This window comes from Lipotes vexillifer, unplaced genomic scaffold (genome assembly GCF_000442215.2).
Source record: "Lipotes vexillifer unplaced genomic scaffold, Lipotes_vexillifer_v1.1 scaffold382, whole genome shotgun sequence".
NCBI classification, from domain to species: Eukaryota; Metazoa; Chordata; class Mammalia; order Artiodactyla; family Lipotidae; genus Lipotes; species Lipotes vexillifer.
This window is the reverse complement of record NW_006780611.1, coordinates 5,735,710-5,756,063: the sequence shown is the minus strand read 5'-3', so window position 1 is coordinate 5,756,063 and position 20,354 is coordinate 5,735,710. Positions and strand designations below refer to the sequence as shown.

General features: G+C 41.0%; 1 protein-coding gene across 1 annotated transcript in view; it reads right to left on the bottom strand.

Annotated features, from left to right (window-relative positions):
- Positions 1–20,354, bottom strand: part of EFCAB6 (EF-hand calcium binding domain 6) — a 234,631-nt gene that overhangs the window by 209,580 nt on the left and 4,697 nt on the right. Inside the window, 3 exon segments of the mRNA XM_007454091.1 lie at positions 2,381–2,435; positions 7,490–7,578; positions 17,164–17,375. Coding sequence (XP_007454153.1) covers positions 2,381–2,435; positions 7,490–7,578; positions 17,164–17,375 — 356 coding nt within the window.

Below are 20,354 nucleotides of genomic sequence, written 5' to 3'. Positions count from 1 at the left end.
TCATGCGCCTAGTCCCTCCGCGGCATGTGGGATCTTCCCGGACCGGGGCACGAACCCGTGTCCCCTGCATTGGCATGCGGACTCTCAACCACTGTGCCACCAGGGAAGCCCTTTTTTTTTTTTTTTTAATATGGTTTTAATTATGTATTGAAGAGATACAAAACACTATTTGTAACATATGTTTAAGATCTAAGGAATAAAAATCATACATACCTGACTTTTTACAGCTGTGTGCCCACCATCAGCTGAAGAAATGGAGAAGTGCCACTGCCCCAGTGGGCATAGGAGGCCGCCCCTCCCCACCTCAGCCCCCTCCCTCCCTCCTCTGCATTTGGTCAAGGCTTCCTCAGCCCCAGCGGCAGCTCCTCTGCCCAGTCTGGCTCCAGTCCTCTTCCCTTCACAGGGAAGTGTGTACCCCAAACTCCATCTCAGTATCTGCCTCAGGGGAGCCCCGTCTACTGTCTGATATTAACTTAGTGATGCCAGCTTTCTTTAGATTAGTATTTATTTGAATAGTATGTCTTTTTAAATCCTTTCACTTTTAACCTTTCTATAAAACTATGTTTAGGTTTTTCTCTTGTGGACTTTACTATCTGTTATCTTTGTCTTTCAAGTGGTATATTTATTATAATTACTGATATATTCAGGATTTCTATTTTTCCTGCCTATTCTGCTGCTTCTTGCCTTCTTTTGGGTTGATACCATTTTTATCATTCCATTTTTGTGCCTCTATAAGTTTCAGAATTATACACTCCACTTTTAGACTTGTAGTAATTGCTCTGGAAATTACAACCAGCATAATTTTCAAAGACTCAAGTTAATCAGAACTTTCATCTTCTGACTGGACAATGTACCAACTCCAGAACATTTAACTCCAGTCCCTCCTCTCAATTTATATATTACTACTATCATGTGTTCTAATTCTATCCTATTTTTAAATTCCAGAAGCCATCAGTATTCCCTACAGTCATGAGTGTGTCCTGTACTTGCCAGGTGTTCAGCCATCTTCCCTCAGCAACCCTTCTTTTTTTTTTTTTTTTTGCGGTACGCGGGCCTCTCACTGTTGTGGCCTCTCCCGTTGCGGAGCACAGGCTCCGGAAGCGTAGGCTCGGCGGCCATGGCTCACAGGCCCAGCCGCTCCGCGGCATGTGGGATCCTCCCGGACCGGGGCACGAACCCGTGTCCCCTGCATCGGCAGGCGGACTCTCAACCACTGCGCCACCAGGGAAGCCCAGCAACCCTTCTTGCATCATCTCAAACCTTCCATCTGGATCACTTTCCTTCTATCTAAGGTATACCCTTAGAGTTTCTTCTTCTGGGCCTGTTGGGGGGCCAAATCCATCTTTGTTTGAGAATGTCTTAACTTCAATATTTAAAATAGTGAAAGATATTTTCTTTAGATGCACAGTTCTGGGGTGGCAGTGATTTTCTTCCAACACATCGTAGTTTTTAATCCACTCTTCACCTGGCTCCCATTGTTACAACTCAGAAGTCACTTTTGTGTAAATGCTGCCCTTTGGCTTCCTTTAAGATCTCTTGGTCTTTGGGGTTCTGCCCCCACCCGTTTTAAATCCTTTTTGAGATTTGCCTTCTTGAATCTGCAGGATAGCACTTTTCATCATCAGTTCTGGAAAATCCTCAGCCATTGTTTCTTTGGCTATTACCTGTCCCATCTCTCATTGCTCTCTTTACAGAGCTCCAATGACATCGTTTATGTCTCTGCTACATTCTGGCTAATGTTTTCTGACCGATCTTCCAGTTCACTTATTTCTTTAGCTGTGTCTAATATGTTTATTAAATTCATTGAGTTTTAAATTGCTATTGTGAGATATAACCTTTACGCAGAAAAGTACATACAGTACCTATGCATAGTTTACTTACAATTAAGGCAAACACCTGTTTAACAATTACTCAAATCAAGAATTAAAGCCAAACAAAAGAGGCTCCCATTTGCCCTTCTCCAATCATAGTATTTCCTCTCCTCCTAGCACTTAAGATATCATTTACTTTTATTTTGTTATAATTTTACCACCTAGGTATGTATCCCTAAACAATACAGTTCAGTTCGTCTGGATTTGAACTTCACATATGAACAGAAGCATTCGTATGTTTCTTCCTCCTTCACTAGATATTATGTCTGCGAGAGTCATCCAGGTTGCTGACTATACGTGTCGGTTGTTGGCTGTCATTGCTGTTTTTCCATCCACTTATTCAACAAATATATATTAAGCACCCACTATGTGCCAAACATGGCCCTAGGGGCTTGGGATACATCCATAAATAAAACTGATAAAGCTGCCTGCCCTCGTGGAGCTCACGTTCTAGAATGAGAAAATCACATTTGTGTGTTAACCTCATGGGTGTGGGCCGAGTGACCTACAGCTTTATTTGGGGGAGAAGCGCTGCGGACACTGGGGAACCACCGGTCAAGAGCCCTAAGACGGGAGCAACAAGAAGAGGACACAGTGAAGGAAGAGGAGAGCAGAGGGCGCCTGTCAGGGACGCCAGCAGGGCACAGAGGGCCTTGTGGGTACCGGGTACCATAGGGTCACTTGCCTTCTGCCGTTTAGCATATCTTTTATGATTCCCTTCAGTCAAGATCTGTAGGAGGTAAACTGTCTCAGTTTTTGTCTGAAATGTCTGTATTTCACCCTCCGTCTTTATTTTTTTAAATGTTCCTCAGTGACTTCTATCATGTCTTTAATCTTCAGAAATTCAAAGAAGCCGTCCACACCGAACTGACCTTCAGAGGCATAGAAATTCAAGATGTTGTGCAGAAGGCTTCTTTTCTTTTGTTTGAATCGGTTCCTTTACTGGAGTGCCTTTAGCTGCTTGTTTCTTTGTAGCAAACAATTTTTCCCCTCCAAATCCTGCTTCTCTTGGCCAAAAGCCTTCTTTCCTCCTTTTTTCTCAACCTACCCAGGCTACCTGCCTAGAGCCAACTTCACATCTGCTCTGTTGACGGATGTTCTACCGCTGTTGTTTGCTTTATCCGCTTGAATTTGTGGTACCTGGCCTGGCCAAGGAATGTTGCAATACATGGTCTTGTGAATGAATGTTTTTTTCAGCATTGTCAGAGCAATAATAGATCTACTTAGAAACTTTGTGGGAGGAGGGAGGGAGGACATGAGGCCCCGGAAACTTGGACAAATAAAGCTGGTTACGGTCATCAGGTAACCAAGGGAAGATTTTAGAATAGAAAAAGAGAGCAAAAACTCAGTTATCAGATTTGAGACTTGAGGGCAAAGTACATGGTCACAAAATGGCTAATAAGGGAGAGGAGGGAAATAGGGCATCAGTCTGTATCTGACACAGTCCACAGTCTCCTTTTTATGTGTATTGTTTTTTAACTTCTTAGAATCAGATCCATGCAGTTTCTTTCTTCTTTTACACACTCTTCCATAGTTCAGTTGGCCCTACATGTTGATGTCTGAAATGTGACATTACACAGGAAGGTCGGTTGTGTTCTACCTCATGTCTAAGCCACGGTGAACGATAAGTTTTCACAGGTGACAGCTAGTTGTAATATATGCCACATATGGCTAAAGGTTGATATTTGAATGAAGGAAATATTGATGCTGAATTAAAGAAACTGGATGTAAGTACAGGGAAAAATTCCTTGATTCTTGTTGCTTTGCCTTATAAACAATGCATCGACACCCTGCACATATTTGTGAATGAATTTTGTTTCAACGTAATTCTCAGGCTCTTCAGTAAGCTCTTCAGAACTCTGTCGTGAATCTTTCTGTATGGCGCTCAGAAAGCTTTCAAAAACTTCTGCTAAGATCTCTTTCGATTGCTCTGTATGTGGAAGGCTGTAGTTATTCTTCAGGGAGGTAGCATTGTGCTGAGTGCCACACGGGTTATCGAAATGGGAAACACTCTTGGTCCATAAGCAGAAATGTTCGACATGTCCATCAGAAGCAAATCTCAAAGGTTCAATTTACTCATTTTAAATAGAATAATTCCTTGGATGTTTCTGAAGGGTGACTGATGATACTACCATTATTACAGATGATGTGAGGTCATCCATGGCAGATTCAAGGGCAGCTCCACATTTTGTCCTTACCAGCTCACATACACTCAGAGGCATAGACTTCTTGATATCGTTCCAGGTCCTAAATGTCTTCTGATGCAAAATATCCTCTTTAATTTTCATGTTGCTTCCAACTTAATCAACCACCGTAGCACATTCAGTAACTTCCTCACATTAGACAGTTCTGGTGAGGCTGAGATGGCCAGGACAGAACAGACGGCATACCTCTTCTGTGTTGTGTTCACTCTACGTTGTCAAGGGCATCAAGTTTCGGCTGATACAAAATATGACCTCTTGAACCATATTTCCAGAAGGGAAGTGCTGTGACCACAATAATAAGTCCCCCCACCACCAATTCAGGGAATTTGAGCTGCAAATCTGTCAATGTCCTAAGATTTAGCCCAAGTCTAATGACCGGGTAATTCAATGCACAGGCTGCCTCATTTTCATACAAGTCAGTGTGAAGAGAGTATACAAGATCTAGGTGAAAAGTAACCTTGAACACCATAGGCAAAGGTGCCAGATGTGTCTTCCTTTTCCAAATACTGTGATACCAGTGGATGAGCAGATACCATGGCAAGAAGAGGAGAGGCTCTCAGGGGTTCCCACAGAAAAAGTTCTCATCCTTATTCTTACAAACATAGTATAAAATTCTAGGATGGCAAATATTTTAGTGCACTGAAGACATTTTCCCACAGTCTCATACCTTTCATTGTCACTGTTGAGACATCAGTGTCAGTCTAACTGTCACTCCTCTGAAGTCAATTCCCTTTTTCTTCTCACTGCCTTTAATATTTTCTCTTTGATGCTGATGTTCTGCTGCTTTACCATGATATGTCTAGATGGGCATTCCTTTTTATTTATCTGGCTTGAGATCCTAACCCATTACCTTTTCAAATATAATCTCTGTCCTACTCTTTCTCTGACGTATCTGGAAATCCAGTAAGAAGTATTGTTGGGCCTTCTCTTCCCACCTCCTATGTCTCTTATACTCTTATTCTCCAAGTTTGGTATCTCTCTCTGTTTCTGTGCTGCATTCTGGATAATATCTTCAGATCTATTTTCCACTCCACTAATGCCCTTTTCAGCTGTGTTGAAGCCACTGTTTTCACCATCCGCTGAATTTTATTCTATAATGATTGTATCTTTCAATACCAAGAGTTGCATTTTGTACTTCTTCAATTGCCTCTTGTTTTGCACTCATATATCGAATCCATTCTTTCATTTCTTTAAAGATATTAAAACACTACTTTTAGATTCTGTATCTGATAGTTCCAATAACCCAAGTGTTTGGAGACCTGATTCCACTGGATATGATTTCCATTTGTTTGCGGTCCTCAGTCTTTGTCTCTTCATATGTACTCAAGGCTTTTTGTGTGACACTTTATCTGTGGTTTTCTTTAAGGGCTATGTTGTAGATGTATTCCTCCACAGAAGGGCACACCCAGTCCAGGACCAGTTTTAAGTAAATTCCTAGCCTGAGACTTTTCAGACCACACACGTAGCATTATTTTAGACACAGATTTTCATGAATTGACTTGTGATGACAAGTTTTCCCCTGTTCACCTAATGCCAGTGTTGAAACTGGTAGGTTTCCTTGTGCCCTTCTGCCATGCAGGTTTATATTTTGTAGATTATCCTAACAAGAGGGTATAGGGGTGCCAACTGCGCCTGTACTGGTCTTCCCTTAGGTTTCTCCACCTTGGGCAGACCCTGAAGGTTTTGACTCTTGTCCCCTTCACTCCAAATAGCCCACAAAACTGAAACACAAATTCACCAAGATTTGGCCAATACCTTCAGGGTAAAAACTGGCTTTATAGAAAGCTCCCTTCTCTGGATTCCAATTTTTACTGCATGTTTAGCCTCTGAGAATTACCTTCTTGCCAGCTCAGTAATGTATTAAAATATTTTACCTTCTATCCGTCATTTTAGTAGTTTTCAGTGGCAGTGTTTTTCATGGAGGTAGCCTACCATAGTACTAGAAAGAGAAGTTTCTATTCACTGTAATTCGTGGTCTTCAACAATAGAGAGAATTTAGCTTCATGTGTAAGTCAGAAATCTTTCAAATTTAGTTTAAATATTTAGTCTTTTATGTTTAAGGAAGTAACTTATGATACTCTTCATCTCAAATTATTAGCTTTTCCAACTGTTGAGTTGTAGCATTTCCAACTGTTGAGTTTTTCAGCAAAGAATATTCAAACTAGATTACTTATTCCACAAATGCGGATGGTTTTAAGTCAAGAGCATGAATATAGAGCCTATAAAAAGACCAGTGGTCCTTCTGAGTGAGCCTGGAAGTTTTCCTAGTTCACCACTTATGGAACATCAACTGATCAGAGCACAAAGAAGTCCCACATCGTGGAGCGGATAATACCTTGTCATTCTTGTTGGAGCTGCTGCACTAATTCTTTTATTTTTTTAATTGTGGTAACAAAAAACCACATAAGTTACCATCTTAACCATTTTTAATATACAGCTCAGTAATGTTAATATATTCACACTGCTGTGCAACAGATCTCTGGGACTCACCTTACAAAACTGAAACTCTACACCCAGTGAACATCAACTCCTCCTCCCCGCTGCACACTGCTACACTAAGTCTTACAGCTCAGCTGCATCCAGGATGGATGCAATCACGAAAGCTGTAATACCAAACTTTGCTAATATTTCAGAACCAAATTTAATTGTTTTATAATTGTTTACACAACTCCTGAGAAAATGAAGCTTACCCATTTAGAGTCAGATAATCTGAGTAAATAATTTTTTTTTACTAAAACAATATTTCCTACATCATACACTAGAATCAAAGAACCTTACAGCTTATAGAGACATTAAAGTTCATACTTTAACTCTCTCGTTTTGCACATAAAGCAAATGAGCTTCATGCTCATGCTACAGTTATGAAATACAGAGGAGCTCATACAAAGATCTTTTTAAAAATATTTCATTTCTAGCTACCAAAATATGATCACTACCCAATGAAAGACATTAAAATGTATAAAAACAAGCAAATTTAAAAGTTGGCATCTTAATACTTCTACTTCAAAGTTTAAACTCCTTATTTCCAGGGAATCTCCTGGCGGTCCAGTGGGTAGGACTCAGTGCTTTCACTGCCGGGGCCTGGGTTCAATCCCTGGTCGGGGTACTAAGATCCCGCAAGCCACATGGCACAGCCAAAAAAAAAAAAAAAACAATTTAAATTCCTTATTTCCAAATATGAAATGCATTGCATATAAAATATGTTAGTCTGGTTTTAATCTTCTATGTTTCCAATTTTAATACAATATTATTTCTCTTATTCTGAAATACGTCTCATTTAGACATTAGAATCTTCTCTGAATAAAACTTTTGACTGAGGATTATATCTGTTGACATGATTACCTCTAATGACCTTGTGTCCTATTTCTTATCATTTCAAGTTTCACATTTGCATATGAGGAAAAAAAAACTTACCTCTTTATAACATTTATATTCAGGTCAACTCCACCAAATCTGGACAGGAATACAAGGTACGGAAGGGCACCAGAGCTGGTGAGACGGATCTACGCCCAAACAAGAAGAACAGCCCATTAGAGAATTCAGATCCAAGCAGTGGACAGCACAGTAGGTTTCATGATGTAAGGCAGGACATTCTTAGTGGGATGGGCATTCCAGTAACATTCACAGCTGTTCAATCCAGGTGTCTGAGTTGACATGCACCCTCAGCAAACTAAGCACAAGCAGCATGAATGCCAGAATGCCAGTCTGTGCTCAGTTAAAAGCCAACAAGTTGCCTACAAAATTACCTAAAATCTAGGTCTATCTAAAAGATAAGTAAAATTAATAGAAATATATTCTAATATATATGTTATATATGTATATGTATTTTTATATATGTGTATATGCCTTTTTATATATGTGTATATGTATAAATAAATAAATAAATATATATATATATATATATATATATATATATATATATTTCCCAAAAGTCTGAGGCCACAGCATAATTAACCCTCTGAGTGTCATGTGTACTTACTGTACATTCATATAGTTTCAAGGTAGAAAAAAATCATTTTCAAATCTAAAATTCTATAAAGGACATCATTGGGTCAAGTGGGTTAATATGGACTATAGGTTAAATTAAAGTATTATTATCTCAATGTTTAGTTTACTGAAGTTGTTAACTGTACTGTGATTATGTAAGAGAAGAGTTCTTATTCTTAAGGAAATACACACTGAAGTATTTAGAATTAAAGAACCATTAATATAAGCAACATCCTCTTAAACGGTTCAGAAAAAAATTATGTACACATTGTGTATTTCGAATATATTATTTGCATATATGTATGAATGAAAATTCACGGGAGAAGCAAACGAGGCTAAATGTTCACAACTGTCAAATCTGGGTAAAGGGTATATGGCTACTGTTTGTACCAGTCTTATCCTTACAAATTTTCTGGAGGTTTGAAATTACTTTTAAATAAAATGTCAATTTTTTTTTAAAGTGAAAATAATTATTTCCCCCAAAAAAGCATTATGAAATTAAAATTAAAATAAATATATAATCAATATAAATATATTTTATTAAGCTTCATGCAGATACACAAAGTACAATTTCCCATACAGCTGAATGGCTCCCAAGCCTACACAACCAAATTTGATATTTACTTAACCCTTAAAATTCCAGCCTCAAAGCCTAGCACGGTTATCTCAGTCTTCCCCAAAGGACAAATTTCTCCTTGCTATTAAAAATATGCATAACTAGGAAATGGGCCCAGAGGGAGAGTGGCTCACAGGGTAGGCCTTTGTGAATGAAGCCTTTTCCTGGAAAGGACACCCAGGACTTGGATTTCTGATAGGGCATTTTTTAGTAGATATAATTTGGGTATAGACGCTTCAAAGGTTCCCTAGTTTTACAGAAGAAGGTCAAGAACAGCTTAAACGTGCAGTTTCCCGGACTGGATGCCCTCCTGGTCTTGGTAGTGATAAGAGTTAACACGGAAGGGAAGAAACTTACATTTGGAGAGCTCATACTTTATAAATGGGCACAGGCACTGCTCTTGGTTTTAACTCATTTAGCCCCAAACTACCTTCTGAGGAGGTTGAAATTTTCCACATTTCACAGAGCAGAGGTGTGACCTCCCTGCATGGCACTGCCATTCAGTCATTTAGTCACAGAAATGTGTGACTCCAGAGCCCAAGTTCATCTCACTACACTAACCACCCTGCCTTAAAATCCATCAATCTATTGAAGCTGGGACTTCCCTGGTAGCACAGTGGTTAAGAATCCACCTGCCAATGCAGGAGACACGGGTTCCATCCCTGGTCCAGGAAGATCCCACATGCCGTGGAGCAACTAAGCCTGTGCACCACAACTACTGAGCCTGCACTCTAGAGCCTGCGAGCCACAAGTACTGAGCCCGCATGCTGCAACTACTGAAGCCCGTGCATCTAGAGCCCGTGCTCCGCAACAAGAGAAGCCACCGCAATGAGAAGCCCGCACACCGCAATGAAGAGTAGCCCCCACTCGCCGCAACTAGAGAAAGCCTGCGCACAGCAACTAAGATCCAAAGCAGCCAAAAATAAATAACAAATAAATAAATAAAAAATTTAAAAATCTATTGAAGCTTTTGTCACATTTCATGTTGCTACTTATAGTCTAATGCAAATTCTAATGTGGCAGATACACATTTGCAATGACTGGTCTACAAAACTAAGCACTTAGACAACCCAAATCACCTCTCCAGTATTTGCTATTCTGGCAAAAAGGTTGGAGAATCAAAACCGTCCACTGATGAATCACTGAAAGCAATTCTTAGACTGGGGCTGGGGGAGTGTAGTTTGTAAATCCACATCCAGTATGCTGATAAGTACCTTCAAAGACTTCTCTTTCCCCAACCCAGCACAACCACCAGGACCAGAACAGAACTTAGTTTTCCTTCTCTGGAATCTACTTACCAATTCAACTTCTTTTAAAATGTTTACATTAATATTCAGACACTGGAGCCACATTTTTTTTTATTGTATGTTTTAAATATTTTTTAACATCTTTATTGGAGTATAATTGCTTTACAATGGCATGTTAATTTCTGCTTTATAACAAAGTGAATCAGTGATACATATACACATGTTCCCATATCTCTTCCCTCTTGTGTCTCCCTCCCTCCCACCCTCCCTATCCCACCTCTCTAGGTGGTCACAAACTACCTAGCTGATCTCCCTGTGCTATGTGGCTGCTTCCCACTAGCTATCTATTTTACGTTTGGTAGTGTATATATGTCCATGCCACTCTCTCACTTTGTCACAGCTTACCCTTCCCCCTCCCCATACCCTCAAGTCCATGCTCTAGTAGGTCTGTGTCTTTATTCCCATCTTACCCCTAGGTACTTCATGACCTTTTTTTTTTTTTTTCTAGATTCCATATATATGTGTTAGCATACGGTATTTGTTTTTCTCTTTCTGACTTACTTCACTCTGTATGACAGACTCTAGGTCCATCCACCTCACTACAAATAACTCAATTTTGCTTCTTTTTATGGCTGAGTAATATTCCATTGTATATATATACCACATCTTCTTTATCCATTCATCTGTCAATGGACACTAAGGTTGTTTCCATGTCCTGGCTATTGTAAATAGAGCTGCAGTAAACATTGTGGTACATGACTCTTTTTGAATTATGGTTTTCTCAGGATACATGCCCAGTAGTGGGATTGCTGGGTCGTATGGTAATTCTATTTGTAGTTTGTTTTTTTTTTTCGCAGTACGCGGGCCTCTCACTGTTGTGAACTCTCCCGTCGCGGAGCACAGGCTCCGGACGCACAGGCTCAGCGGCCATGGCTCACGGGCCCAGCCGCTCCGTGGCACGTGGGATCCTCCCAGACCAGGGCACGAACCCGTGTCCCCTGCATCGGCAGGCAGACTCTCAACCACTGCACCACCAAGGAAGCCCCTCATTGTAGTTTTGATTTGCACTTCTCTAATGATTAATGATATTGAGCATTCTTTCATGTGTTTGTTGGCAATCTGTATGTATATCTTCTTTGGAGAAATGTCTATTTAGGTCTTCTGCCCATTTTTGGATTGGGTTGTTTGTTTTTCTGTTATTGAGCTGCATGAGCTGCTTGTAAATTTTGGAGATTAATCCTTTGTCAGTTGCTTCATTTGCAAATATTTTCTCCCATTCTGAGGGTTGTCTTTTGGTCTTGTTTATGGTTTCCTTTGCTGTGCAAAAGCTTTGAAGTTTCATTAGGTCCCATTTGTTTATTTTGGTTTTTATTTCCATATCTCTAGGAGATGGGTCAAAAAGGATCTTGCTGTGATTTATGTCATAGAGCGTTCTGCCTATGTTTGTCTCTAGGAGTTTGATAGTGTCTGGCCTTACATTTAGGTCTTTAATCCATTTTGAGTTTATTTTTGTGTACAGTGTTAGGGAGTGTTCTAATTTCATACTTTTACACGTACCTGTCCAGTTTTCCAAGCACCACTTATTGAAGAGACTGTCTTTTCTGCACTGTATATTCTTGCCTCCTTTATCAAGATAAGGTGAGCATATGTGCGAGGGTTTATCTCTGGGCTTTCTATCCTGTTCCATTGATCTATATTTCTGTTTTTGTGCCAGTACCATACTGTCTTGATTACTGTAGCTTTGTAGTATAGTCTGAAGTCAGGGAGCCTGATTCCTCCAGCTCCATTTTTCGTTCTCAAGATTGCTTTGGCTATTCGGGGTCTTTTGTGTTTCCATACAAATTGTGAAATTTTTTGTTCTAGTTCTGTGAAAAATGCCAGTGGTAGTCTGATAGGGATTGCATTGAATCTGTAGATTGCTTTGGGTAGTAGAGTCATTTTCACAACGTTGATTCTTCCAATCCAAGAACATGGTATATCTCTCCATCTATTTGTATCATCTTTAATTTCTTTCATCAGTGTCTTATAATTTTCTGCACACATGTCTTTTGTCTCCTTAGGTAGGTTTATTCCTAGATATTTTATTCATTTTGTTGCAATGGTAAATGGGAGTGTTTTCTTAATTTCACTTTCAGATTTTTCATCATTAGTGTATAAGAATGCCAGAGCTTTCTGTGCATTAATTTTGTATCCTGCTACTTTACCAAATTCATTGATTAGCTCTAGTAGTTTTCTGGTAGCATCTTTAGGATTCTCTATGTATAGTATCACGTCATCTGCAAACAGTGACAGCTTTACTTCTTCTTTTCCTATTTGGATTCCTTTTCTTTCTTTTTCTTCTCTGATTGCTGTGGCCAAAACTTCCAAAACTATGTTGAATAAGCGTGGTGAGAGTGGACAACCTTGTCTTGTTCCTGATCTTAGTGGAAATGCTTTCAGTTTCTCTGGAATCTATTTACCAATTCAACATCTTTTAAAATGCTTATATTAATATTCAGAGACTGAAGCCACATTTTTAAAAAATTCGTTTTACTATTAATGAAACTAAGGTATAGGGCAGGTTACAAGCAATGCCTCCTCATCACTCTTGCCCTGATCAATCATCAAAACACCCTGACGTTCAAACATTCTTGACATGGTTCTTGAAATAAAATTAAAGCTAAAGTAAATTCACTATAACTGGAAAATTCTTTTCTAATTTTAAGGGTGAGATTCCCATGAAATATTTTACCTGTTTTATATATTTCCAGTTAAGCTTATATTAACTATTGAAAAAGAAAGTTTGTATCACCACCTGGATTAGTCATGAAAAGATCTAGAAAAGGGACACACACTGTGAACTCCAGGGATTAGGAAGAGAACTCCTGCCCTTCATTCCCAATGAACCTGGCCTCCTGAAAAGGCACCACACTGCAGTCTCCTTGGTTTACACAGGAGGGGGTCACAGGAGCTCAAGGTTCTAGAAAAACGTCCTGATTATAAGATAGACTATCAGAACCTGTTTTTTAAAGTCTCTGAAGTTCTACAGTTCTCAGTGACTTCTTTTAAAAACAGATGTAGCTTTTAAAAAACGGATGCACATTTCACATCTTCTGTACTTTTCCTCTTCCTGCATAGCTGATTAGCTTGGGAAGGCTGTCCAAATTTTAAATTAAGATTAGATCATGAATACAGGGAGCTAACAGCAGGAAATAATATTTTAACTTTCCATTTTGTATAAAGAAAGGAACAGTTAAATCAAGGTTATGAGGAAACGTGATATTTGTGAGGACAAAGGTTCTTTAAAAGCAAGAGAACATTACCATATGACACGGCAATTCCGCTCCTAGGTATGTACCCGAGAGAAGTGAAAACATATGTCCGCATAAAAACTTGTACAGCAGCACTGTTCACAAAAGCCAAAAAGTGGAAATAACCCAAAGATCCATCAACTGATGATAAAGTGCGGTGTATCCATGCAGTGGAATATTATTCAGCCATAATGAGGAATGAAATACTGATTCATGCTATAACATGGATGCTTAGCATAACTAAACATTATGCTTAGTGAAAGAAGCCAGTTACAAAAGATCATATATTGTATTATTCCATTTTATGAACTCTCCAGAATAGGCAATCTATTGTGACTTAAGGTATCAATAGATTAATGGATGTCAGGGATTAGGGGAAGGGGAGTGGGGAGTGACTGCTAATGAATACAAAGTTTCTTTTGGGGGTGATAAAATATTCTGGAATTAGATGGTGGTGATGGTTGCACAACTCTGTGAATATATGAAAAACCAGGAACTTGTCCATTTTTGAATGGTGAATTTTATGATATGTGAATTTCATCTTTATAAAGCTTTTATTTAAAATGCAGATACAATAAAAGGTGATACGTAAAAGAATCAATATATACTATTTGTGAAATTCTGGAAGTGAATAAAGGGGATACATTTTTCAAAAGAAAAAGAGTAAAGCTCTTCATCATTCCTCCCCTTCCCTCCTTCCCTGTCTGTTCCCTCACAATTCAGTCCTACAGTCACTAGATGGGGCAGACAAAAGTGGCGTCTGCAACATGGGGGAGCCGTGCTCCAGAGCAGGGTTGGAGGAAGAGGGCATCCACCTGGGGGTGGAGGTGGTGGACATGGGAGATGAGTCACATGCCAGGGAGGTTGATCAAATAAGTGAATATACTCAGAACACAGAAGCCAAGCGGCTCATTGTCTGAAACAGTAGTTACAAACATAGAAAGTGAGAAAATTACAATGAACCCTGAGGTACTGGGTTAGAATTGGCGGTATTGGTGTGAACTCACGGTTTTCAATATATAGACTGATATAGAAATACATGTAGATGTAAATGTATGTAAATGTGTATATATGTTTATATATGGAATATATCCCCTAGGGCTCTGCCCACTTAGAGGGCGTGGACCAAAGAGCAGCTCTGGTATACTCAGATCCCAGATTCTGGATACTTGGTCCCATTAAAAGGAACCAGAGCTCTTTGGAGAAATGGATGATTCTGGGACCGAGGCAAGGAAAGTACAGATGAGTTTACAATATCTTGTATCAGAAAGTAAGGAAGTGCTCAAAGAATGATGGGGACATGTCAAAAGGACACAGAAACCAGCATGAAGGGGCTCCTACTGGCTATATTAGGGACAATTGAAACATCAAAAAAAATAATGAAAATAACGGATCATAACCCACTTAATAAAACAGGAAATCTTGAGTCCCTGCAAACATATAAACAATAAATGAATACATGAAAGTTTGGTGAGGAATGACATACCTACATAGTTTCAAAGTTTCTCCCACAAAATGCTTATTAATTACAAAGTAGATAAAGAGCACTCCACCAGGAAAAAGACAGATGGGTCTGACAGATTCCACCTTAATCAAGTGACTGCAGTGAACATCAGCAGTAATGGGACAGACGGAAATCGCCTGTAAGCTAATAAAAGTGTTGGGAAGAGCACAGCATCATTTCTGTGACATTCCTGCCAAAGATGCAAGCCTGAATCTAGTCATCAGGAAACATCCGATAACTCAAGTCAGGGACACTCTACAAAATAACAGGCCTGCAATCTTCAAAGTGTTATACGGTCCTCAAGACTAAGGAAAGACTGAAGAAGTGTTCTAGACTATAGGAGACTTGCCAAATGCACTGCATGATTGTGACCTGGGGCCTGGGGCTGAGATGGCTGACATGAGTTGACCTCACTATCCTTACCATGACAGCTGGATTGTGGGTATATAGAACAGGGCTCTGGTTTTAAGGAAACATACACTGAAATATTTGAGGTAATGGAGCAGCTTACCCCCAAATGGCTTACAAAAGGGAAAATTGTTCTTTGCACTATACTTCCAACTTGTCTGTGACTTCGTGATTGCTTTTTTGAAAACAATAAAGCGGGGCTTCCCAGGTGGCGCAGTGGTTGAGAGTCCGCCTGCCAATGCAGGGGACGTGGGTTCGTGCCCCGGTCCGGGAAGATCCCACGTGCCGCGGAGCGGCTGGGCCCGTGAGCCATGGCTGCTGAGCCTGCGCGTCCGGAGCCTGTGCTCCGCAGCAGTAGAGGCCACAACAGTGAGAGGCCCGCGTACCGCAAAACAAAACAAAACAAAACAAAACAAACAAAAAAAAAAGTGAGAGGAACCTGAAAGAGGAGGAGCAACACTTTCTGTGTACGCACTCTGCCCACACTTCCAGCTGGCGCTTGAACCATGTGTGTGCAGGTCAGACTCAAGAGTCCCAGCAAAAGACCAGAAAGCTGAATCAAGATATGAATGACTGCCCACTGCAGGTGAGGGAGAATTTGCAAGTTAATTGCCTGTCAAAGCAAAAGCATCAAAAGTCTCAGAGGAATATAACAGAATCCAGAGTCTCCACAGCACAGCATTCGTGACGTTTAGCACTGCACTGTTTAATAAACAGCCAGAGCCATATGTGACTCCTGAGCACTGGAAACGTGGCTGGGGTAACTGATGAACTGAACTGCTTGTTAAATTTAATGTTAATTAATTTAAATTCTAAAATTAACTTCGCTTTGGGAAAACTTTTAAGTTTGGAATGACCGGGTATATGAATCTAATATTTCAACAGCAAATTTTATGAAATCTAAATACAGATAAAGTATTTCCAATGGAAATTTAGCGTCAGCACTGAGGTCTTCTGTAAGTGTAAAGTACATACCAGGCTCTGTAGACTTCGTACACAGAAAAGAATGTAAAGTATCTTATGACCAATTTTAAATAGTGATTTTACATGTTGAAATGAGATAATATTTCAGATATATTTATTTGGTCAAATAAAAATATTATTAAAATTAATTTCACCTATTTCTTTTTATTTTTGTAATGTAGCTACTAGAAAATTTTAAATTACTTATGTGACTCACATTATATTGCTATTGAATACACTAGTCTGGGATATTATCCAAATATGCTCAAAAATGAAGAACCAGAGAAGTGTGACCCTTCTCAAAGGAAAAAAAATCAAAGCAGGCCAACCCTGAGATGATCCAGATGTTAGAATTACCAGATAAGGACTTTTAGGCAGCTATTTTAACTACGCTCAATGTAGCCAAAGAAATATGCTCATAACTGAAAGAAAAACCAAGAAATCTAAGCAGATAAATAGAAATTATAAAAAAGAACCAAATAGAAATTCTAGAACTGAAAAACACAATGTCTAAAATTAAAAATTCACTGAATGGACTTCATAGCAGAATGGAGATGCTAAGAAAGAGTCAGTGAATTTGAAGACACATCAATGGAAATTATGCAATCCGAAAGATAGGAAAAATATTTTATAAAATGAACAGAGCCTCAGGGGTCTGGAGGACAATACCAAAATGTCCGAGAGAGCAGAGGAAGAGGTAGAGAAAAATATTTGAAGAAGTAATGGCTGAAAACTGTCTGATTGCTCTGCGTTGCGTTGAGCATACAGTAGATGCTCAATAACCACTTCAGGTAAGAACAAACGCAAATACTAAGTTTCAAAGTACATGTTGACCAAATACTCTTTATATGGAAGCCTTAAAAAATAAACTAATACGACTATAATAGTGCTACACACAAAATATGACCCAAGCACATGATAATTGTCCCAAACCTGCCAGAATTTAATTGAACTGTGACAAACAAAACTCTATTTGGGACAGTGGGGGAAAGCCAGACGAGGCTACATGCTCCTGTAATATACTGCATCCCCTCCTCCATACTGGGTGATTCTGAGTCTTTTCCGCACTGTACCTGAGCCAGCACATCTTGAAACTGTTCTCTCGTGAGAGGCAGCAGGAAGGTTGTGATGACTCTTCGCAGTTCATTCTTTGTCACCGTCATGTTGTTACTGATGTCGAGCAGGTGAAAGGCTTTCTTCAACTCATCTCCTTTATCAGTAATTTTTTGAAATAAAATCCGTTTAACGTCTAAGGATGACAGTATTGGATTTGCAACAGCTGTGGCTATAAAAGAGAGACAGCTATTTATTAAACGCTCTTAAAGCTAAGACAATAAACAGCATTTCACTGTGTACTAGAATCCAACAAACTTCTAAACAGTATTTCTTCCACTACATCTAGGTTTACAAGTAGATGACCCACAATTGCAAATCTGCAGTCATTTGTTGCACCTCTGAAACTTACATTTCAATCAATATAAAACAATAGTAGTAACATTAGAAAAAAAGAGCGAAGATAATCTTCCCCATAAAGGACCTATGTCACTACAAGTGAAAAACATGGATATTGAAATAAAACTTAGTTAAGAATCAATTTTATCTCAAATAAAGCTTCAAAATATTATATTCACTTTTCATCCCCTTGCCAATTTTTGAGGGGAAAACACGTAATTCTTAAATCTACAACCTTTTCCTTTCAAAGACAAGGAAGAGGTGAGCGTCACTGGATGCTACAGGATAATGAAGAATGTTTAGCTCTCGAATGAGCTTGCAGGGCACCTGCACTTCCTGGTGGGGAAAGGGGTCCCAGCTGTAATGGTTTAGGTCCCAGAGTCCCCGTGCCACCAAAGGGCAGCTGACACCCTACAAACACAGTAACTACAAAGTAACTCATGGTGCCAAGCAGTATCACAAACATGGAGATGTGATTCGTCCCTGTCGGTATTTTATAACCTACTAGGTAAAGAGGAGGCTAAGAACCATGGTAGCTTTTGGTAAATCTCTTCTATCTATTAGTGAGATTGCAAAGGCTTGGTGACCATCGTTCATTTAGTACCTCTGTCTTACATAGTAAATTCTGGACACGTTAAATGTCTTGTGCATTGCCTCATTTTTTGTCAAACTGTTCACAGCCGAAGCTAGGGGAGGATGACTCTAGTTATTTCCCTTTAAATGAGAATTTCTTATCAAGCTATGGAAGCTTCCTGGCATGAGGACAGGGACGGCTTCAGTCTTGAGGTGACCTGGGCCAGATGATGGATTCAAAGTGCCAACGTGGACCTTCCCAGAGGCAGTGAGGGATCTATCTGCTCACAGCTGTAGGATGGCTGAGCGGTCTTCCGTTTGAGGCCTAACAGAGAACATACCAGCGCCCACACCTGCCGTGAAGACCTTACGGGTCCTAACCTCAGCAGAAGCAGCGTGGAGGGTCCTGGGGACCACTTCCAACCTTCCAGGGGCTGCGCTGGCCGTCACTGATACCCACCTTCCCTGATGCTTGCTCACCGTGCACACACGCCGCCTGTGTCCGGTGCTGGGGATGGCTCAGCTCACGATGCCCACGGCCTCCTCCAGGGAGGGGATTACTTAACTGGGATACACTGGAGATCCAGAACATAGAGTGGTTGGTTTGGGGTGACAGGCTGAGGGTCTCGGGAAAATCTTCTTAGAGGACAGAGTGACACTTCCACTGCAATGCTGTGTTCCCTGAGAGCGAGAGGGGCTGGAAGCGCGGCTGCTGTGGAGGACAGCCAGGAGGGGACATGCGGAGCGGGCACCAGCCAGGAGAGGAGACTGGGAAAGTCAGCAGAAGCCAAGGCACGGCGGTCCCGTCCTCTGGCTTTGTGCTCTGGTTATGGGATGCCGCAGCAGGACTGTCACCGAGGGGTAACACAACCCAGTTTGCATTCTTCAGCTTCCCTCTGCTTATCGCGTGGGAGAGGAGAATGACGGCATAAGAGAAGCTGGGTGCTGAGAGCCGGCCGGACAGGTCTTAAGTGAGGCCTACACTAACGCGATGGCCAGCCAGTGAAAAGCCGGGATGAGGAAAAGAGATGCTAAAACGGAGGCGGTAGAGTCCAGGGAACCTTCTGATTTGACGTGCCGGGTAAGGCAGGAGAAGAGAATGAAGTTCACGCACCTGGCGTGGGCGGCTGGGTGAGCGGTGAGAAAGCAAACATGGACGATGTGGCCGATGGGACTTCCCAGGATGGCCACGACGATATCCCCACCGCACATGCTTCTCTTACGATATCGTGTTAACTCTCTGCCCATCAAAAAAGTGGGGCGTATGTTCCTTCCCCTTAACTCTGGATGAGTCTGTGACTAGAGCAGAATTGACACCACGTGCCTTCTAAGACACAGTCGCCAAAAAGCACTACAGCTTCTGTCTGGTCCTCTTAAGATGTTCACACCAGTCCCCATGCTGCGAGGAAGCCAAGGAGTCACACAGAGAAGCCACGTGGAGGTGTCTGGCCAATGGTCCCAACTGAGCTTCCAGCCAAGAGCCAGCACCAACTGCTGGCCATTCGAGGGAGCCAGCTTCCAAGTGATTCCAGCCCCAGATGTCAAGTCGCCCCCAGCCTTGGCACCTCTCCCTCTGACATGCACAGAGCAGAGACAAGCCATCCCTGGGACCCGCTTATACCGCAGATCTGTGAACAAAATACACGATTGTTGCGATTTCAAGCCTCTATGTTTGGTGGAGTTTGTTCATAGCAATGGACACCTGGAACAGAAGAGAAAAGTTTGCGGGAAAGCTAATGAGCTCAGTTTGGGGTATCTAAGTGGGGATGTCCATTTGAAAACTGAACACATAAATCTAGAGGTCAGAGAGGGTGGGGCTGGGATGGGGGCATGAGAACTGGCTGTGTGGGAGCCTCAGGGAAGCAGGCAGGGAGAGAAGAGAGCCTTTCCAAACACTGATTTTAAGGGTGTGGAATTTCATTTATTCAAAAAATATTTCTGAGCATCTGTCATACTTCAGCCACTGCTCTAGGCACTGAAGTTACTGCCGTGAATAAGACAGGAAGCTCTGCTCTTGGAAAGCTTAGACTCTGGAGGGGGAAGCAAAACAAGAAACAGACAAATGAATGATGAGGGAACGGTAGAGAGTGCCAAGTGCCGCAAAGGCAGCAGGACAAACCAACGAGGTGGGGGGCAGCCGGGGAGCTTAGCACGGGGGTCACAACGGAGCTGCTGTTTGTTACGGGTGGCGTTTCGGGATGTGGAACCATATGTTCACCTAGGGCAAGACAGGCAGGCC